The sequence below is a fragment of the Pristis pectinata genome, chromosome 9 (genome assembly GCF_009764475.1).
Source record: "Pristis pectinata isolate sPriPec2 chromosome 9, sPriPec2.1.pri, whole genome shotgun sequence".
Lineage (NCBI taxonomy): Eukaryota > Metazoa > Chordata > Chondrichthyes > Rhinopristiformes > Pristidae > Pristis > Pristis pectinata.
Genome location: NC_067413.1, coordinates 65,948,420 through 65,971,991, shown reverse-complemented (window position 1 = coordinate 65,971,991; position 23,572 = coordinate 65,948,420). Strand labels below are relative to the sequence as shown.

General features: G+C 39.4%; 1 protein-coding gene across 5 annotated transcripts in view; it reads right to left on the bottom strand.

Annotated features, from left to right (window-relative positions):
* The window catches only part of trappc9 (trafficking protein particle complex subunit 9), a 460,625-nt gene that overhangs the window by 386,151 nt on the left and 50,902 nt on the right, over positions 1 to 23,572 (bottom strand). For all 5 annotated transcript variants that reach the window (XM_052023166.1, XM_052023170.1, XM_052023167.1 and 2 more), the window contains 3 exons: positions 18,449 to 18,594; positions 8,678 to 8,763; positions 2,901 to 3,027 (listed from right to left, as the gene is read on the bottom strand). In XM_052023166.1, the coding sequence (XP_051879126.1) occupies positions 2,901 to 3,027; positions 8,678 to 8,763; positions 18,449 to 18,594 (359 nt within the window). The remainder of the gene's footprint in view (positions 1 to 2,900; positions 3,028 to 8,677; positions 8,764 to 18,448; positions 18,595 to 23,572) is intronic.

The following is a 23,572-nucleotide window of genomic DNA, read 5'->3' as shown; positions in this document are numbered from 1 at the left end:
GTCTGCTTCATTTGGTGAAGAGCTGCAAATGGAATTGAACATTGTTTAAAGCTTTATGAACATTCCCAGATCTGACCTTCTCATGGAAGGAAGATCATTGATAAAGCAGCTTCATATGGTTGGGCCTAAGGGATTGCCCTTTGGAACTCCTACAGTGACGGTCCTGAGGCTGGAATGTTGAACCTCCTGCAATCACAACAGTCTTCTTAAATGTAATGTATTTTCCCTTTGATGCCAATTGACTTCAATTTCACCAGGGTTCCTTGATACAAAATTGGTCAAATTTTCCTTTTCTATCAAGGCAATCACTCAACTCTCCTCTGGAATTCAACTCTTTGATCCATGTTGGACCAAAGCTATGATGAGATCTGTAGCCATCTGGCTCTGGTGAAATCAAAACTGTCCATTGCCAGGTAGAATAAGTGTAGTTTGATAGCATAGTGAAAGCCAGCTTTCATCACATGGTAGATAATTGAACAGACTGGATGTGTCCTACATATTATGAACAAGACATAGCTGGGCAATTATCCACTTTGTCAGGTACCTGCCAGGATTGTGACAATACTGGAACAGACTCACTGTGCAGTTCGTTCTGGAGCACAAATCTTCAGTACTACAGCTGGGATGTTGTCTGTTCCCATACCCTTTGCTGTATTGAATGAGATCAGCCATTTCTTGATATCATATGGAATGAATCAAATTTGCTGAAAACTAGCTGCTATGAAGGTGAGGATCTCAGGAAGTTGTCAAAATGGATCATTTGTTTCGTGTTTATCGCCAAATACAGCCATGAACACCTTGGCCTTTTCTTTAGCATTCACATCCTGGGCCCCAAGATCATTAAGGATTTTCTTAGAGCCTCCTCCTTCCCTTCGGTGTTTAATTACCTACCACCATCCACAAGTAGATCTCAGAGGTCTCGAGAGCTTTAATCTGATGTGTTTTTGCAAGATTGGTTAGTTGTCTATTGTGTGAACATTCAGTCCTAAATTACTGCCTCAGAAGGCTGGTGCCTTATCATTTTTAGGCATGCCTGATTCTGCTATCAGCAAGCCTTTTTTTTACAATTTATTTAAGCAGGGTTGAAAGTGATATTTGAGAAAAGGATACACCAAACCATGAGGTCAAGGATCATGCTGCTGCTGATCCTTGTGCTTCATGGATACTCAGTTTTGAGCTGCACAATGAAGGATGTTCACAGTACGACAATACTTCACCACCACCAACAACTGAGCAGTGATCACTGTACATTGCTACCATCGACAGATGCATCTGCCACATGTTGGTATGTTGGTGCGAACAAGTTCACATCGATTTATCCCTCTTGTTGGTTCACTCATGATCTGCTACAAACCCAGTCTGGCAACTATTTACTTCAGGACACAGCTAGCTTAATTTGTGCTTGTATTGTAAGCCTCTCGGTGATGGACACTGAAGTACCCCACTCAGCATATCCCTGTGCCCTTACTACTTTCAGTGCTTCCTCTAAGTGCCGTTCAACATGGAGAAACAATGATTCAACTGTTAAGGGAAAATGGTAGATTTATCAAATTTCCTTGCTCACTTTTGATCTGATGCCTTGCGAATTCATGGGCTCTGGAGTCATTGTTGAGGAGCCCACTCCCTCTCTCCAGTATAACATTGTGCCACCACCTATGGTGTGTCTATTCTGCCACTAGGACAAAACAGATTGTGATGGAGGGGCCTGGCATATGGACATAAGCAATGATTTCACTAATGTCAGGCTGTTGCTTGACTGGTCTGCTGGATACCTCTCCCAATTCAGACACCAGTCCGCAGATGTTTGCAAGGAGGACCTTGCAAGGTCATCTGGGCTGGAAGCAAATTTTGTGTGTCAGAATTAAGTGCCTAGATCAATACCAAATGGTCTATCCATTCTATTCTTTCTCTGTTTGAGCATAGTGGTATTGGTAAAACTGAAGCCACTTCAGAGGGAATTTAAGAGTCAACTACATGGGTCTTTGAATATTTTTAAGACAGAGTTAGATAGATTCTTGGTTAGGTCATTAACAAACTTCTTCCCATAAACTGGCAAATGTCAGATTTTCTATGAGTTTGAGAAGGACATGGCCGGGATAAAACATATTCTTAGAATGGGGGAGAAAGGAGAGAGTCCATTTTTGTCTTTTTGTCTCTAATCTATTCAGTCCGAGTTGCCAAGACTTGTTCTTCATAAGGAATTTCCTTCTCCCCCCTACTTCTGAATGAAATTGACGCTGATACAAAATGCCCACAGGACATATTTTTCCTTCACAGCTTTCCAGATATGGGCACCACCCTCCAAGGAACAACTTCCGAGCTGGTCTCAAGCTGAATGACCATGGAACACCATTAGTTCTGAGTCGCCAGAAGCCACTGAGAGCTACAATTTCTATCAACACCCTCTAATTTCTATTAACAATGCCAACTAACACCATCCTCCTAATTGCTCACACCAGCATTTTCATTTGCCATCTTCCAGTCACTTGACAATGCCAGCTAAACCTTTAGCAGCATGGGTTCTACTCGCTGAAATCTTCTTTTAAAGATGTTTCACCACATTTTCCTCTTAAAAAATTCTTAAAATGTGTGTCAATAAATTCCTTATTGTCTACCTTAATTATTCTCTTGAAAGGAAATAGACATTCCCATGTACCTTTTGGGATTCTTCTTTAAAAGAATGAAAAGATGAATAACTATGTTCAATGATCCTTTTGAAATCAAATCCCATCTTAAATGTTAAAAAAAACAGGACTTACAAACCACAACAGTAATGAAATATTTATATTTGACATTGTATATTGGATGTATTCTGCATTAACTGAATACAGTACATTAAGTAACTGCAATCTTTATACTATGTCTTCCAGCTGCTTTTAAACATTTTCCCAAATGCTTACCATTTACATTGATCTGTCCTGATGTACGAGGAACACCCACTAGTGTCACTGGGTACAGTCCAGATTCAGCAGGGAGAGAAAGAGCAGCTGGGAGAGATTCAAATTCAACACCAGTTACCAATAATCCCTGGAAAATCAGAGGGAAGGAAAAAGGCTTCATTAATAAGGGTTAATTTAGGACAAATTTCTGAATTTAAACATTTTGCATTACAATACCATGACATGTCACTAAAGTCAACACTTAGCAAACTGCACAGATTTTGAAATATTCTGCCAACTAAGTTATATTTCTGAAAATAACAAATCAGACCAGACTGATAGGAATGGCTTTCAACCCAGTTACAAAACTAAGTACAATTGACAAAATTGTACAAAACAAACATATTCAACTTCTTTATTTCACCATTACATAATCAAATCATTACTGTTAAATTGAAGCCACTCTAAACGCTCCTCTTTTAAGCAACGGTGTTAGCAAAGTTACTCCTCACTAAATGCTATTCAACACAGTCTACTATGCCAGATCGGGCCCTACCCTTCTATCCAAGAATGCACACCTTGCATTTACCTTGCCCAGAGACAGAGAGTCTACCCAGAGTCCAACATGATGCTGTCAGCAACAGCATGCAGTGAGAAGGCATGGTCCTTGAAACACTCCTGATAACCTTTGTTAGCCAGCAGTTTTGCCATCTTTAAGTGATGTGATCGATTTAACTATTTAAATGTCTTACATATTCTAGTAAAATTTAAATAAACAGATTAAAAATTTTAAACTATAAAATAATCAACTAAAAACTTGTAAAAACACTTAATTAAAACTATTAAAGTAAAGCAAATTAATCTCAAAAGGCTAACTTCACTCCTACTTTCTCTCCCAATTCTTTTCCTTACAATCCCCATTGGCATCAAAAATACAAGGATACAAAACTCAATTAAATATCAAACCAAGAGAAATGTCTCCAGCAAATTTCTTTCATGGGTTAATGATGGCAGTGTGAAGCACGAGCTTCCAGGATTAAATTTGAGGGGTGAATTATTAAACAGGAATGAAGGGACACAGGAGCAGGATGGGTAAATGTAGTCAGAACTACATGCTTGGGCAGATAGTGAATGTGATTACAACTATATGCCTGGGCAAATGGCTAATACCAACATAGAATGGTTGAACCGCATGCTTTTTATATCATCATTTTCTATGTACACTTGCACACACAATTCCAACTAACACAACACAATCCAAACATAATTCTTAATTATTCATTATTCACCTTTACTTTTCCACAATGCACAAGAACTCACATTAACAATATATTAGCATTTTAAATCGCATCTTAGGATCTTCACTGCAAAGCTTGCCACTCACTCAAGTAACTGTTACATTTTGTAAGCAAAGAAAGATCATTTGTTTTAAAAGATGAAATTATTTTACTATTCAATAGTATCAAAGTTTGGATTTTTAAAAATTTACAAACTGAAAACCAAACAAAATACAAGCAAAATCTTGGGTTTGGATACATGTAGTTTTGCTGAAGAACTGAAAGAAACTCCAATGTTGTGGATTAATATTGTTTGTCTTCGTACACTGGATTTTTCTTCCTCATTACCTTGCCACCCATCAACCCTTAATCTAAGAGGCTTAAGAGACTTCTCTTTAGCTACTGCCTTAAGTAACATTCTTAACCCTTTTTCCAAACAGCCCCCTTCTGTTTTCACATTTGCAATTTTTGCAGAAGTACATGTTGTTTACTTAGGTATTTACACTATCACAAAATCATTATTCACACTGGACTGTAATGATGTGTTAATTTAAAAAAAACAGAATTGCATCATCTCATACATTTAAGCTTTATTTGGCCAATAGTCAGAAAGACAATAAATCACATACTTGCACAGACAAAGATCATGCAAGGAACCTAGTTTTAACTAGAGAAACTCATTTGTCATATTTAATCATTCATCTGCTAAGTTGCATCTCTGAATAGAGGTTATTTCTATCGCTTCCTCTGAGGAGCACTAAGAACCTAATTAAGGTTTATGATATACCCAGCAGAAAAAATACGATCTTTATTCATTCACAGACAAGTGCTTAATCAAACTTGTTCTTTAAAGGAAAATTCAGGAACTTCCCAATTTAACAGCTATTGTATCTACACTGTTTGATAACATTGTTTCCATATTCAACTGCTCTAACACCAATATTTGATGCATCTTTTCAAGTACAAACAATGCCTGCAAAATACAATTTCATTAAAAAATAAATATTTTGAAATTAAGAAAGGAAGTGATAGCAGCAAAGTAAAACTCAAAGCAATAATATTCATATGGTCCAGTTATGAAAGAATTGGATGGAAATGCAATTAAAAGATTTGAAAGAAATAAACTATTTACAAGTAGACAAAATGCCAGCAGCATGCAACTCAACACAGGTTACACAAGAAAATTTAATGACATTGTAATTATATGTATAAAAGGGTACAGACAGATATGAAGGACTTAAAATCAATGTTCCAGATTGGATTTTTTTTAACCAAGGTTCATAGACAAGTGCTTAACTGAAGTTGTTCTCTAAATGAAAAGTCAAGAGTCAGAGACAAAATGCCAAGTATTAGCAGAAGCTGTGCCAGTAGCTTTGTGGGAGCAGACCTTGTTTCAGCCCTAATCTCTCCCATTTTAACCTCATTTTCCAGTACATTGATGGCCATATTGATGCCATTTATTAAGCTCAAAAGAGAACTCAAAAATTTCATTACCTTTGCTGCCAACTTCCACCCTGCTCTCACATTCACATGGCCCATTTCTGACTTTTCCCTGACCTTTTATGACAACTGTACATTGAACTCAAGGGAGAGGTTATCATTCAATATCCTTTACAAGGATACAACTACCTTGGCTATTCTTCCTCCCATCCTGATTTCTGTGAGGATTCCACTCCATTCTCCTGGTTTTTCTGTCTGGCATATCTGCTCTGATGAGACTTTCCACAACTGGACTTCTCAGATGTCTTTTTCTGAACCATCGCTTCCTCCTACCAGAGTCGATAGGGTTCTCAACAACTTCTCCTCGACTTCTGCTCTAACCCCCTCTCCTCCTTACCACAGCAAAGATGGTGTTCCCCTCTCTCTCACCTCCCAACCCACCAGATCTCACATGCAATGAATTATAATTTCTGTCTCCTGCAATGAAATTGCACCACACATCTCCTCCCTCCCCTTTCAGCATTCAAAAGGGCCCATTCCTTTATGACTCCCTGGTTCATTCTTCCCTCTCTGCCAATCACTACCTTTTGCAAAGCACTTTCCCATGCAGCTGTAGGAAAATCAACACCGACCCTTGCACCTCTTCCCTTCTGACCATCTAAGGACCCAAACAAATCTTCCAAGTGAAGCAGCAGTTAATTTTCACCTTTTAATTCAGGGCATTGAATTCTACATTCACGATGATCCTTTAAATTGAAGAAATTAAATGCAGATCAGGTGATTGCTTTGCAGTACATCTGTTAGCCCACACTGATAACATCAAGCTTTCAGTTGTTAATTACTTGTGCCCCCTCCCTCTCCAATCCTTTATTGATACCCTGCATTGCTCTAACAAAGCCCAACATGAATTTAAGAAACAGAACTTCATCCTCCATCTCCACACATTACAAGACAATATTGAACAATTTTTGAAAACCAGCCTGTCTTGCCCACGTCAGAGACGCAGAGTTAAAGTTTCAGGTTGATGGCAAGTGTTAATTTGGCCTTTAGCACAAGAGGATTTGAATGTTGGAGTAAAGCTGCTTTAACTTCAAATTTCTAATAATGCTCAACAGGCTGGACACTAGGAGAATGTTTCCCCTAGCCAAAGATACTAGAACTAGGATCAAAATCTTGGAATAAGGGGGCTGACACTAATGACAAAGGTTAAAAGAATTTCTTGTCAAAAGGGTGACGAAATTTGAGTCCAGTGGGCCATGGAGCAAAGCTCACTCATGGAATTCATTCAAATCAGGGATTGATAGATTTCTGGATGTTAAAGAAATCAATGTACATGGAGACAATGATGGAAAATAGCACTGAAGGAGAAGTTCAACAACAATCTTGAATGGTGGAGCATGCTCAAAGGGCCAAATGAACTCTTCCTTTTCCAATTTATTGTTTTTATCTTATGATCTGAGTATTTCCAGCATTCTCTTGTATTCCAGATTTCCAGCTGTGTTCCACATCTCAGTCCCAGTATTTTCTCCCTCTACTGTCTTCTTCACCTCCCTTCGATTTACGCTCCTCCAGAAACATCAACTACGATTATTAACCATTCATCACTGATGACCACAACAGTATTTGTGCCAGGTGGACAACCTAGGTCTCCACTTTATTAGTCAATTACTGGTCCTCTGCAACTTAAAACACTTGTTTTCTTACTTTTCCAGTTCTGATGCAATAAAAAACAAATCAATCTATCAATCTGTAACATTGTTTCTCTCTAGACACTGCCCAACCTGCAGAGTCTTCCCAGCATTTTCTGTTTTTAGTTTACGGTTTTTTGTTTTTTCCATCAGCACAAGGAAAATTGGTGAATAGAGCTCACATTCAATTGGAAACAAAGTGACAAAGCTTTTTTTAAGGAAAGGATTCATTACATTATCCATAACAATTTGAAGACTACCTGTCTGATAATAGATGCCATTTTAAGGAAGTTACATCCTACAGCTGTAATGAAGTATCAAAAATAGCTGCGACACAATAATGAGGTGCACAAAGCTGAATCTACAGTTGGTTAAAGAGTCGTTCAGAAGCAGCAGGTGTCAGTTGAAGGAGTGGAGTCCCAGTGGTGTGATGCACCAAATGGGGTAACAAGAAATTGGAGACAAGGCATTGTCTTTTCTGATACGCATAATTCTCAGTCAGCTGGAAGAAGTGGCCAACAATACTAAACATAGGATATCTTACATTAGACAAACTTTTACAGTTATACTAAGAAAAATCATTAACTTTTGTTACATAAGCAGACAAAATGGAAAATCCAACTGACAACAACATGCACGGATTTGCACAACATTTTGCACAAAATCAGTAATTAATCACTTTCTTGTAATCTTGTGACTTGTAATCACTTGTTTTCTGACAAAGAATATTAGAACAAAACAGTTTAACTGCCCCAAAAAAAAAAGGATCTTATGAGACGGCCAAATTTCTTTCCAGTCTCACCCAATTCCATGGATAATATGCCTTAAAAAAAACAACAAACATTTTTCAGGGTAATTTCAAATTTGCTTTGGATTCCACCAAAAAGCTGTATAAAATCATCCTTCATTTCCTGGTCTTTCCTCTTTCACATGAAGAGTTGAGGAGATCATCAAAAATAACCCAGCAATAGTTTGGAACTAAAAGCAATTTTATGATACAAATCCTATTGTGGCATTTACTGGTAATTCATAATACATACCTGTTTTGTCAATATTTCCCCTTTCCTACAATGGCAAATTTTGGAGTGTGGCTCCAAAAACACTACATTCATTCACCGTGTACAAGCCTCAAAAAAGAACTTTTCTACAGCCTATTAACTCACAGCAGCTTGCACAACCAAGCCTGACATAATTTTCACTGCATCTCCCAAAAGGCAATGGAATATATGGTACTTTCCTGTTACCTGGCAAGGACTGAAAGAATATGCAACCCCAAATTATATTCATCTTCTGATTTATACATATCAATTCCATTAGAAAATTGATGAATTACTTTATTGTAGAAAGCCTAAAACATAACATTAAAAATAAAAATGGGAAAAGCAATACAAACCATGTTTTCTACTCTCAGTTCAAAAGGCATAGGATTATAGACCATCAGCTGAACTTCACATACATCTCCCTGCACCCATTGGAAATCTGTTGGGATGGAACAAAATTCAGTTATCAATAGCAGAAGGATATCAATTGCATTGCAATGACTAACCGAATAAAATCTCTAAATAATGAAATATTGCAATGATTAATCCATATTTTAGCATACAAGGAGAAAAAGCTAAAAATTGAACACATATCTACGTTTTAGATCCAAGACTATAATATACATTTGCGAATCGAAGGCACTCTATAACAAGTTTGCAGATGATACCACTGCAGTAAGCTGTATCTCAAATAATGATGAGTCAGAGTACAGGAAGGAGACCGAGCTTAGTGACATGGCGTCATGACAACAACCATTCCCTCAATGTCAGCAAAACAAAAGAGCTGATCATTGACTTCAGGAAAGAGGGCAGTGTACATGCACCTGTCTACATCAATGGTGCGGAGGTCAAGAGGGTTGAGAGCTTCTTGACAGCTCCTAGTTCCTGGGATTGAAGATCACCAATAGCCAGTCCTGGTACAACCATGTAGATGCAACGGCCAAGAAAGCTCACCAGCTCCTCCACTTCCTCAGGAGGCTTAAGTAGTTTGGCACGTCCCCTTTGACTCTCACCAACTTTTATCGATGCACCATAGAAAGCATCCTATCTGAATGCATCACAGCTTGGTATGGCAACTGCTCTGCCTGGGACTGCAAGAAACGACTGAGTTGTGGACACAGCCTCCCCTCTGTGGGTTCTGTCTATACCTCTTGCTGCCTTAGTGAAGCAGCCAGTATAATCAAAGACCCCACCCACCTGGGTCATTCTCTCTTCTCCCCTCTCCTATCAGGCAGAAGATACAGGAGTCTGAGGGCACACACCACCAGACTCAAGGACAGCTTCTACCCTACTGTGACAAGACTATTGAACAGTTCCTTTATACGATGTGATGGACTCTTGACCTCACAATCTACCTTGTTATGACCTTGCACCTTATTGTCTACCTGCAATGAGCTTCCCTGTAGCTGCGACACTTTGCTCTGTATTCTGTTATTGTGTTTACCCTGTACTACCTCAATGCACTGTGTAATGAATTGATCTGTATGAACATTATGCAAGACAAGCTTTTCACCGTACCTCAGTACAAGTGACAATAATAAACCAATACCAAAAATAAAATTGTAGCTCAAGTAGGAGGGTGAATCAAATTTGTTAGATTGTCAAATTAAAATGGAAATTAATGATATCAAAACATTCCAGTATTTTTTGTCAATGTTTAAGATATTAAATATTATTGTGTTCAAAACTAAAGTTTTCATGTCCATAAGTGTTTGTTTTTAAAATTGTCTATCTGACATCTATGAAATTGGCATTTCTCCTCCTTCCCAGTCCCCAAAAACACCAAACCACCTCCCACCCCTCCCATCTCAACCAGTTGTTGTACCTGATACGTGAGTAATTGTAAACCAAACAAAATAAACAGTTTAGGTAACCAAATAAATTTAAAAAAGATCAAACATTGGGTGACTACTCTGTGGAGCATCTGCTTTCAGTCCATAGGGGCAATCGTGATTTTCCTGGTTGCCTGCCACCTTGATTTTCCATCCCACTCTGACCAGTGTCTGTGACCCCTACCCTGTTAGTGCACAACCTAACACAAACTTGAGAAACAGAATCTTGTCTTCTGTATGGGCACATTACAGCCTTCTGGACTATCAAATTCTACATCTTGTTTTTTTCTGCACCATGACACATGGATGGCCTATAGCCAGTTGTGCTGTAGGTTATCCATCTGTAAAGCTAGTTCAGTCTTTTTCTCACAACAATACAACTTGCTGAGAAATTTTGTTTGTTCTCCTTCTCGCTAATTGCTCAATAACCCATCAACTAGATGCTTCACCAACAGCTTATCATCAAGGCAACCCTGGCCTCTGCAATAAACTTTGCCCTTTCTATCTCCATCTCACCATCTCTGTAACTTAAGATTCTTTTCTCTTTTCCAGTTCTGACAAAGGTTCTGCTGATTTAAATTTGAACTATCTGCTTGAATGCTCTGCTAATTTTAAATTCTCTCTTTACCATCCTTTACTCCTTCTGTTGGACTTCAAGTTCTATAATGAAGCACATGACATCATTTGACTTTTTTTTTTAACCCCCACTCTAATCTTTTTGGGCAACAAAATTGGGGGTTAATGACTACAGCCTTAACAATACCTTTAAAATCTTGTGCTAGATCAGGCAACACACAAGCAAGGGAACCTGTTGCTGATTACCACCCAATGCCCTCCCTCAGCTGACAGATCAGGCTACTCTTCTATTGTGAATATTACCAAGAAGCAGGGAGGATAAGGATTACGTACTTCATTACCCATCACCAAGAAAGATCCAACAGCATCACCATTGAATTAACTGCAGATTGGATTTGCAAGAGCAACACAAAGAACAAATTTAATTGACAACATCCTCACAAATTTATCTTCTGCAGATGCATCTCCCATGATGCTTTGATTTAATCAACTGTTATACTGTCCTTGTCACATCAGCTTGAATTCACAGATCTACCAGCAAAGACCAGGCAACATGGGCCATCAGAAGCAGTGTGGTATACTACCACCTCAGAGCCTGATCCTCTCATGCTGTCATTACCCTCTCAGGGAAACTATCATGACGCAATGAGGAATATAAAAGTGCATGCCAGGAGAGGCATCAAGGGGCAAGGTTTTAATACCAACTACATGCAAAGTTCAACAAAAGCAGTGCATCAATGGCACATTGAAATAAGCACATAAGTGGTGGAACTATTCAAATCTCTGGACAGTCTTAGCACATGCAATCAGGAATATGGTTTCTGGAATGCAGGTAACCCTAGAATCTCACATTTGCTTTTGAAAAGATAGCAGGGAGATGTGTTCTTGAATAACTGCAGTCTCTGTGATCAAAGTAGTATCACAATGATGCAGAGTTTTCCAGGAATTTAGCAATTTCAGGTCAGACTGGCCCATGTCTGACAAGGAACTTGCTAGGTGCCTTTCTCTTTGTAGATTTTAAAGGAATGCAGTTACTGCTGCTGAAGAAACCTTGGCAAGCTATACAGTGTACTTTATAAATGATACATACTACAACAAATGACTGATAAAGGGATTACATGTTTTGGATGCTGAATTAGATACTTTGATTTAGAAACATCTGATTTATAGCCATCGACTTGAAATATTAACTTGGTTACTTTTTATACTCTCTACACATTCTACCTTATTCACTGCTTATTTCCAGAATTTTTGTTTTTATTTTAGATTTTCAACATTCATAGTACAGCCATTCCTCTATTTTTGAAAAGGGATGAGTTCCAAGCTAAATTTCATCAATGAATAAGAATGAGCAAATGCATTATGTATTAATACATTTACCAAAATGTCCACAGTGTGTCATACTATTTGTGATTGTGCAAAGCAGCTTCAAAGAATCAAAAGATACACCCCAGAATCAATGATGTTCCATCAAAATTTCATAACTTGAGCATTCATAAGGAATTGCTATATTTTCCTTCTGCATTGTTCAAAATAGTGTTGAGCTTCTTAAGCTGCTTTCATCTAAGAAACTGACAATTATTCCATCACACAATGATATGACTTAAAAATACAGGAAAGCTTCTGGGAATCCAGAGGCTAGCTTGATACCATAGCCTTTTCTTCTAGCCAGTGTTTATGTACCAGGACCAGTTTACTTCCTGGCCAAATGGGACTGAATAGAATGTTCAAGGGGTTGATGGGAAACAGCAAAAGGAATACTGTTGAATGTCTGGGGAATCATCAACTCCTGACACCCACTACTTGGTAACTATCAACCCACTCCTTTAGGTTTCCAAATTTTGTATGCAGGCTTGCACTGTTTCATTATCTGAATGAGCAATCTAAAACATTGCCATTTTGACCTTATGATGGAGGGGAGGTCAGTAAAAGATGTTGGACTACCTGGTGGAGCTCATGCAATCATGTCCAAGGACTAAGACAAATTATTCTAACAGCCACCAACTTAGTTCTTTGTGCTAGGTAGGACTCAGACTATTGGAAGACTATCCCATTTGATTCCCATCGACTTCCCCACATGGGGTCCAGGGCAAGTTTGCCAATTGGTACAAACTTTGCTTGACAGTAGGAGACAGTTGTGGTAGAGGGTTTTTTCCTCCCATCTGGAGGGTTGTGACCAGCAGTATGCCACAGGGATTGGTGCTGTGTCCACTGCTGTTTGTCATTTACATTAACAATTTGGTTAGTAAGTTTGCAGATGACACTAAAATTGGTGGCATAGTGGAAAGTGAAGAATGTTATTCTCAGATTACAACAGGATCTTGATCAACTGGAACAGTGGGAGTTTGACAGGAACAATGACAGTTGGAGTTTAATTCAGATAAATGAGAGGTGTTGCATTTTGGCAAGATGAACCAGAGCAGGATTTACACAGGAATGGTAGGGCCCTGGGGAGTGTTGTAAAACAGAGACACCTTGGGCTACAGGTACATAGTTCCTTGAAAGTGGTGACACAGGTTACAGCAGGGTGGTGAAAAAGACGTTTGGCATACTTGCCTTCAAATTGGATAGGTATGGAGTACAATAGTTTGAACATCATGATGCAGCTTGTATACATCATACATGAACATCATGATAATGCCACATTTAGAATACTGCGTCCAGTTCTGGTTTCCCTGCCATAGGGAGGATAGCAATACACTGGAAAGGGTGCAAAAACATTTATGAGGATATTACTGGGACTGGACAGCTTAAGTTATAAAGAGACTGGATAGGCTAAGACTTTATTCCCTGGATCATTGGAGGCTGTCCTTAGGAGGTTCATAAAATCATGAGGAGCATAGAAAAAATGCATAGCCAGTCTTTTCCCCAGAGTAGGGGGGTCCAAAACTAGAGTGCATGGGTTTAAAGCAAGGGGAGAAAGATTTAAAAGGAACCCGATGAGCGACTTATTCCCACACAGAGGGTAGTGCGTATAAGGAATGAGCTGACAGAGGAAGTGGTAGAGGTGGGTACAATTATGATACTTAAACATCTGGACAGGTACATAAATAGGAAAGGTTTAGAGGGATATGGGCCAAACACAGGCAAATGGGACTAGCTCAGGTAGGCAACTTGGTCAGCATGGACAAGTTGGGTTAAAGGACCTGTTTCCGACCTGTGTAGCTCTCACTAATTCTATGACCTCTTCATGTCACACCCAATCAAATGTTTGTCTTGAAGTTCTGGGCAATATCTCTCACCTCAATGCAAATAAAACTATTTTATAGTAATGGGGCCTGGAGCTAAAAAGTCCTGGTGAAAACAAAAAACAAGAAGATAATTGACATGTTTAAATGTAGCAAAACACTAAGCTGCTTTACAAGATCATAATGCAATGTGAATGGAATTGAATATTTCAGAGATCAATAAACATACCCATTTCTGAGCATATCATGGAGTACAAGCATTGAAGCAGCACCCAAAGATTGTTGGGTTACAATATTTTACTTAATGTTTTCATTTATTCTTATTTTTACAAAAAAGTTAGTTTTGTCAACATGTATAGCATCCCAAACTTATAGTGATAAATTTTAAACACAATGTTATCACACATCCAGCAGCCGAAACCTGGACTTTTTCTTTGCCTCTCTATGCATGATTTTGATGTAAAGAACTTTAATCTTCCATGCTTCTGATATAAATTCTTCAGTAAATTAATTTGTAAGTAAAACAAGGCTGGAAGGAAATGTTAACTGATGTATTTTCTTCAAAAGTACATTCAACACTTCTTCCTTTGATTGCCAAAACATTGCCAATGATCACAAATGGTTCTTATCACAATCAAGTTGGGAAGCATGAGCAAGCATGGTCAAGTACCGTACAAAACCTGCATTCTGCCCCTCCCCCTACTATATGTTGACCTATTCAAATTAAATGGATAATAACCTATTAAAAGAAAAGATTTGAAAAGGCCAGCAATTCATAACAAAAGACGATTAAGCAACAATTGTGCAATCCATGTTTCATGATTCAAGTATGGTTCACCAAACAATTCAATGAAACAACTTCAACTTATGAACAGCTGAATAAATTACATTTATTTTGCATAAAATGGCCAACTTATCACATTTCTGCATTTCTCACAGAATGAGCAATTAGTTAAATACAATGAACAAGGGATTGTCCTATAATTAAATGTAATGTTATCAACAGATAGCAGGACCACTCTCAACAGAAACTCTACAAATGACCCAAGTTGATTAATTTATAGCACCTCAAAACTGAGTACTTCCAGATCATCTTCAGAACCCAAATACAAGATGACTGAGTGGGTGAACACAAGACACCAAATTGAGTGTGATTCAGCTTCTCCAAAATGGATTTGTCATGGTACTACCACCATGGACTTTAGTACAAGTGATCTGCAAATTTGCAACCAATGCAATAGAATTGGTGCACAGGGGGAAAAAAAAAATTGTTGGATCTTTGTTTCCATATGGCTTCTTTCATTAGTAGCAGGTCTGCACAAGTGCATGTCCAGCGTTTCAAAGATCTATAGCAAAGTTTGAACAGTCCAAACAGGTAGATCAATATTCCATAAATACAAAAAACAGTTAACTTCTGTAGTTAGCTCACACTGGATATTACTGCCAAATAATCTGGGTTTCTACTTCTAACATTTAATGCAATAGGTCAAAAACATTTGGTGTTTGTCACTTGCATAAGTTTTGAACTGGTATATAAAAAATATTAAAATTGGCCCATGTCTTATTTCCTCAATATATCTTTAATTTACCTTGAACAAGGTCATCACAACAAGTGAAACACTGCAGTAAACAAGAAGTGGCATAACCAATTTAAAATGTTATATTTAGGAGCACATTAGTAAATGCATTTATACCTATTTTTGGAAAATTTTCTGTGCTACCCCAAATGCCTCAAAACCTCTGACTGCAGTAAAGAAACACGAGTTAGTACTAAAGGCAAATACAAAAAAAATTCTATCCCAGCCTTTCAAGTGCAGACATCTCACATTTCCACTTCAATTTTCCACCCGTCTTATCATATCAGTTCTGTTCATTTCTCCGATACCTCATGTCATGAAACAGTTTACTCCACTGCATATCCTCTATCTGCTCTAACAGCAATATAATGTAAAATTAACTCAATTTCTATGTTTTTCATATTCATGCTAATTTTAAAAAGCCTTCTCTATTCCAAAGCATGGTTAATTTCCAAAACTGCACAAGTTCATCAATCCAATTTGTGCTCTACATCATGTTTTCTGCTGCCATTCCTTTCACAGTAGTTACTAATTATTCTTCTGAATAAACAATTCACAAATCCAATGAGAGAGTCAGGCCATTTAGAACAGAGGAGAAATTTCTTCACTCAATCATCAAGTTCAGTCAGAACAGAGATTAATAGATTTCCAGATGTTAACACATCAAGGATCTGGGGATATCACAAGAAAATGGTGATGAGATAGAATATCAACCATGACCTTGACGAAGGTTCATGTTTGAAGGGCCAAATGGCCTACTCCTGCTCCCATATTTTATGTGCAGTAATTATCACTTCCAAAAGGTATTTGCGACTTTAATCATCACAACAGCCTAAGATTTTAAGTAATACAGTAGAGGTATACTGTTAAATTAAACACAGAATTACTGCAAACTGAATTTCAAGTAAACTTAGAGCACTGTGATAAACACTAACTGTAAAAAATGTATTTTTCCCCACACCATTACGCTTTTGAGAGCCAAATCTCTACAAAAGCATAATAAATTAAAAGTACCTCTTCCTCATAAGCAGAAATATTAACACTCTTTACTGAGTTCCTTTCTCATATACAGAAACTCAATCTAGAATCATAAGTTACTTTATTTTTGACTGGCATGTTTCTATGCTTGAATTTTTAAACTACTCCAATCAGCTTTTGGGACAGAGTTTTCAAGTGCTAATCCAGTACACTTTAAATGCAAGAGGAGTTTCTGCCTTCACTGTTTTCAGGCAGCAACTTGCAGACACTCCCTTCCCTCTCACCCCTCCCTCCAACCCCACAACACTTTAGCTGAAAAATAGAAAGTTTCCTCAGCTCCCCTCTAATTCTTCTACCAATTAACTTAAATCAAAGTTCTTTTAGTTATTAAACAGAACAGATCCTTCCCATTCAGCCAGTCCAGATCTCTAATTTTAATTACATTCCTCAATTAAATCTCCCCTTAATCTTCTTTGTTTCAAAGAAACACTCCCAGACTGGAGAGTCTCCCCGCATGGAAACATCTTCGTTTGCAGTCTCTGGTGCCATTACGTCCTTCCTCTAAATGTACGGACCAGAACCGTACACAGTTTAGCTGTGGGCCAGTCATCATTTTATAAAGGTCTAGTTTGATCTCCTTGTTCTTATACTCTGTGCCTTGACTGATAAAGGCAAGCATCCTGTCTGTTTTCAAAACCAAAATACTGGAGATGCCAGAAATCTGAAATAAACACAGAAAATGTTGGAAACACTCAGCAAGTATCTGTGAAGGCAGAAACAGAATTAACATGTCATAAATTATTCTGTGTCCACAGATGCTGCCTCATTATTTTCTGTTTTCATCTACCTCTCCTGTTCTGATTTCAAGTCAATGATAATAAATCTGATTCCAACTCCCTTCAAGGATCTGTGGACATGCATTCCATGTTGCTCTACTCTTACCTTGTACACCACAGGAAGAGGCCATTTAGCCCAATGAGTTCACACCCACTCCCATTAATCCCATTCTGCTTTTCCCATAGCCCTGCAGCTTATTCTCTTTCATATACCATCAAACTGCCATTTACCTATATCAAGGGATAATTTACAGTAACCAGTAAACCAACCAGGTCTTTGGGATGTGTTGGAAAGCCGTGCAGGGACAAAAAATAGGAAATCCCCACATACTTCAGCCGAGATCAGGATTGAACCTAGGTACCTGAAGCCACGAGACAGTACCACTAAATGTACCATCCTTCTTAGTATCCTATTATCATACCTTCTTTAGCTGCTCTAAATAAATTCCCCTCACACATCTACAGATTGATTTCCACTTCCTACTTTTGTACCCAATGCCACTGCACCAGTTCTTTGATATTTGACTGCAACTTACAACTATTTCCTCAAAATTAACTGCCTGGACAATTGTGGTATAATTTACAAAATTCTCCATTTTGTTCTCTACATTCAAGTCCAATTTAATAATACATACTACACACAAAGGGAACTATTGTTAAGTTTTGTAGAAGCCTACTGCACACAATCTTGCAAGCTCACTTTGACCATTACCCTTTACTCTCACTTATCCAGCCAATTTTTACTTCATTGTGTCACTTTGCCTTGGATCCCTAGAGATTTTATATTCCCGATAAATCCGCTACATAGGACTTTGTCAAATGTCTTGCTGAAATTCATGTTTGGATGGCTACAATATCCTTTTACCACTTGCAATTTATGCATCTTAATAAACTGAGGAGTTTATTTCTTCTTCGTCAACTGCCATGGCATGGTAACCTAAACCTCTCAATTAAAAACTGTATTTCCCATTTCCATTGCTCCTCTGTAGTTACTATTAATGGTTGTCACAGAGCCTGGTTTTCCACCAAAATTAATCATTTGACAGATATACTATGTGTTGTTTGATCATCTACAACAACCAGGTTTAAAGTCACCATGAAAGTTAATCCTAAAGTTATAATTTGATATGCCTTTACCTATTTTTTTGCTTCTTTCTTCACCGCGGTGGTGTGCAATAATTGGTGAGTAAATGAAAGGGCTCTTTGAGGATATATTCTGACCAAGTGTGTTTCTTATTTTCAATGGACGGAGATTAGGTGGAAGATTCAAGAGCTTTACAGACCTATAATACAACAGGGGAAAAAGTTACAGACTTATGGCTCAGTTTTAAATGCATTTAAAGACAGAGTTTAGACCATTTCTTCCACAAAAGAAATTAGAGATAACCACGAGAGTTAGTTTCCCCAAATAATTTTACATTTCTCAAACAGTTCAGAAAATAGCTCAAAAGAGCTCTCATTCATTACCTGAATTTTTAAGCAGCAATCTTAATTTTGAGTAACAAACTTGCTGTTTGGTGGCCCTTTTATTAATATTTTGATATGCTCAGTATCATCACTCATTCAATTTGGCACATTGCTGTTTATGACCCAATCGCTGCTTTAAAATGCTCACAATTACCACAAAATACAGATTAGTAATCATAACCACTTCTCATTAAACCTCAAGCGCATGGAAGCAACATCACCCGCAGGATTTCTTCTTAAAAACAAGTCACATTATCCCGGTTTAGAAATATATTCCTTTGCTCCAAAGTCTTGGAACTTCCTACCTAACAGCACTGTGGAAGTATCTTTATCACAAGATCTGCTGAACACCACCTTTAAGGGCAAGCAGGGAAAGGCAAATAACATACAAATACCAAAATAATTAAATGGTCTGTATCCTTCTATGGTTTGCCAGTTGCATTGCTTGTTTTTTTTTTTTTTTTTAAATTGTTTCATCAAAACATACATGTTCACAATTATATATTCTCAATTTAGCAAATGTAAACTCAGACCGGCTACTTAAGTGTTATGTTTGCATATATCAAGTACAGATAACTCCTGCATTATGGTAGTTCCAGTAACAGAAATTTGACCTTACAGAATCCACAAATCACATCACAAAAATTTGATGTTTTAAATAAAATTCGCTCTTATAGAGTGAGTGTGAGAATAAACAGAAACAGAAAATGCAGAAGAAACATGTTATCTATTTTTAGTCACTCAATACTGCAAAGCAATAAAATTTGGATGTGACATCACTGTGTCAATTGTGTTCTGTCACAGCTGAATCCCTTCTTTTCCCAGGACATGTTAACAAACATCTGAGTGTAGCATTCTTCCTCTGCAAGGTATTTTCTCTGATGTACTTCATTGTGGGGAGCTGCAGTAACCATGGCCAGTTCTTACACAAGCTCCTTAAAGTAATTCCTCAGTCTTTTCGCCACTTCAAGTCAGGGATCCATCACCCCCAAACTCCTAAACCATCTTTCTCCCATTAACCGCTCAAATCCCATCCCTTTCACCGCTTCCTAAAAGCTTACCACACCCCCACCCCACACCCGAGACTAATGGTGACCTCAGCCGTTAAACAACAGTGGTGGGTCACTTTGTCATCATCAATAAAATGGCTTAATATGGAAGAAAAATATCCTGTAGGTAAACAACTCTGCTTATAACATGGGATTCAATGGGAAGAGAGGGTTTGCATTGTAGAAAATTGAGTGAAAAATGGCTTCCTTGGAACACAACTGCTCTGTAACACAGGGATCACCTGTACAATAAGGGGGGGGGGGGGGGGGGGGGGGGTGGTTAAGAACTGGCCCACAGAAACTGAAGACCAAATTACCTCAGTAAAATTCAAGGAGCTCCTTACAGACCATGTTAGGGAACTGGAGATGCAGCTGGATAACCTTCGGCTCCTACAGGATAACAAGGAGTTCATAGACAGGAGCTACAGGGAGGCAGTCACTCCTGAGCTGCAGGAGGCAGGTAGCTGGGTGACTGTCAGGAGGAGGACAGAGAATAGGCAGGTAGTGCAGAGTATACCTGCAGCCGTTCCCCACAACAGGTAGACCACTTTGGATATTTTTTTTTGGGGGGGGGGGGGGGGTGGAAGAAGAGGAGAACTGTAGTGATAGGGGATTCCATAGTAAGGGGGAGACAGGAGATTCTGTGGACATGAAAGACTTCCAAATGGTACATTGCCTCTCAGGTGCCAGGGTCAGGGACATCTTGGCTCAGGTCAATAGCATTCTGAAGGGGGAGGGCAAACAGACAGAAGTCGTGGTACATATTGGTACCAATGACATAGGTAGGAAGAGAGATGAGGTCCTGAAGAGGGAATATAGGGAGCTAGGTAGGAAGCTGAAAAGCAGGACCTCAAGGGTAGTAATTGCTGGATTGCTGCCTATACCAAGCACTAGTGAGGGTAAGAATAGGTTGATTTGGCAGATGAATGAGTGGCTGAGTTGGTTCAGGAGGCAGAGTTTCAGATTTGTTGATCATAGGGATCTCTTCTGGGAAATGTACAACCCGTACAAAAGGGATGGGTTACACCTGGACTGGAGTGGACCAATATTCTTGCAGGCAGATTTGCTAGAAGTGTTGGGGGGGTGGTTTAAACTAGTTTGGCAGGGGGATGGGACCCAGAGTGATAGGTCAGAGGTTGGTGCATTTATTGTACAAGTGGATGCAGAGTGTAGAGAGGGCAGAAGGATAAGCAGTTGAAAGGACAAAATTGCAGTCAGTTGGATGGGCTGAAGTGTGCCTACTTTAATGCAAGTAGTATCAGGAACAAGGGTGATGAACTTCGAGCATGGGTAAGTACGTGGAATTACGACATGGTGACCATTAGAGACGGCTGTTACAAGGGTTGGAATGGCTGCTGGATATTCTGGGGTTTAGATGTTTCAAAAGGGACAGGGATGGAAGTAAAAGTAGTGGGGGAGTGGCTTTGCTGATCAGGGACAGTGTCACAGCTGTAGAAAGGGAGGACGTCCTGGAAGGATCATCTACTGAATCAGTGTAGGTGGAAGTCAGAAACAGTAAGGGAGCAATCACTCTATTGGGAGTATTCTACAGACGACCCAATAGCAGCAGAGCCACTGAGGAGTAGATTGAGAGGCAGATTTTGGAGAGGTGCAAAAATAACAGGGTTGTTGTCATGGGTGATTTCAACTTCCCTAATATTGATCAGCACCTCCTTAGTGTAAAGGGGATAGATGGGGTAGAGTTTGTTAGGTGTGTCCAGGAAGGATTCCTGACACAGTATGTGGAAAGGCCAACTAGAGGACAGGCCATTCTGGACCTGGTACTGGACAATAAGCCTGATCAAGTTTACGATCTCTGGGTGGGAGAGCATTTTGGAGACTGACCATAACTCCTTGACCTTTACCATAGCCTTGGAGGGGGATAAGAGCAGACGATATGGGAAAGTATTTAAATGGGGAAGGGGGAATTATGATGCTATTAGGCAGGAGCTTAGGAGCGTAAAGTGAGAACAGATGTTCTTGGGGAAGTGCACAGCGGAAATGTGGAGGTTGTTTAGGTAGTATTTGCATGGACTTCTGGATAGGTTTGTTCCATTAACAAAGGGCGAGTATGGTAGAGTGAAAGAACCATGGTTGACAAAAGACGTAGAATATCTTGTCAAGAGGAAGAAAAAGCTAACCCGAGGTTTACAAAGCATGGTTCAGACAGGGCTCTGGAGAGCTACAAGGTAGCCAGGAAGGAGCTTAAGAATAGACTTAGGAGAGCTAAAAGGGGACATGAGAAGGCCTTTGTGAGTAGGACTCAAGAAAACTACATGCATGTGAAGAATAGGAGGATGACTAGAGTGAGGGTAGGACCAATCAGGGATAAAAGAGCAAACATGTGCCTGAAGTTGGAAGAGGTAGGGGAGGTCCTTAATGAATACTTCGCTTCAGCATTCACTAGCGAGAGACTTTGACGTTTGTAAGGATGGCATACAACAGGCTGATACGCTAAAGCATGTTGACATGAGGAAAGAGGACATTCTGGAACTTTTGAAAAACATTAGGATTGATAAGTCACTGGGGCTGGACAGGATATATCCAAGGTTAATACAGAAAGAGAGGGAAAAAAATTGCTGGGCCTTTGGCGATGATCTTCGCATCATCACTGGCAACAGGGGTAGTGCCAGATGATTGGAGAGAGGCAAATGCTGTTCCTTTGTTCAAGAATGGGAGTAGGGATAGCCCTGGGAATTACAGACCAGTCAGTCTTACTTCAGTGGTGGGCAAATTACTGGAGAAGATTCTTAGAGACAGGATTCATGGACATTTGGAGAAGCATAGGCTGATTAGGGATAGTCAACATGACTTTGAGAGGGGCAGATCGTGCCTCTCAAAGCACATTGATGAAGGCAGAGCAGTGGATGCGGTGTACATGGATTTTAGTAAGGCATTTGATAAGGTTCCTCATTGAAGGCTCATTCAGAAAGTCAGGAGGCATGGGATCCAGTGAAACTTGGCCGTGTGGATTCAGAATTGGCTCGGCCATAGAAGACAGAGGGTGGTGGTAGATGGAGTGTATTCTGCCTGGAGGTCAGTGACCAGTGGTGTTCTGCAGGGATCTGTTCTGGGGACCCCTGCTCTTTGTGATTTTTATAAATAACCTGGAGGATGTGAAAGGTTGGTGGTGTTGTGGACAGTGTGGAAGGTTGCTGTAGGTTACAACAGGACATTGATAGGATGCAGACCTGGGCTGAGAAGTGGCAGATGGAGTTCAACCCAGAAAAGTGTGAAGTGATACACTTCAGGAGATCAAATTTGAATGGCAGGACTCTTAGCAGTGTGGAACAACGGAGGGATCTTGGCATCCACGTCCACAGAACCCTCAAGGTTGCCGTGCAGGTCATTAGGGTTGTTAAGGTGGCGTATGGAGTGTTGGCCTTCATTAGTTGGGGTATTGAGTTCAAGAGCTGCAAGGTAATGTTGCAGGTCTATAAAGCTCTGGTTAGACCACACTTGGAGTATTGTGTTCAGTTCTGGTTGCATCATTATAGGAAGGATGTGGAAGCTTTAGAGAGGGTGCAAAGGCGATTTACCAGGATGCTGCCTGGATTGGAGAGCATGTCTCATGAGGATAGGTTGAGTGAGCTAGGGCTTTCCCCTTTGGAGCAAAGAAGGATGAGAGGTGACTTGATACAGGTGTACAAGATGATAAGCGGCATAGATTGAGTAGACAGTCAGAGACCTTTCCCCAGGGCAAAAATGGCTAACACGAGAGGCCATAATTTTAAGGTAATTGGAG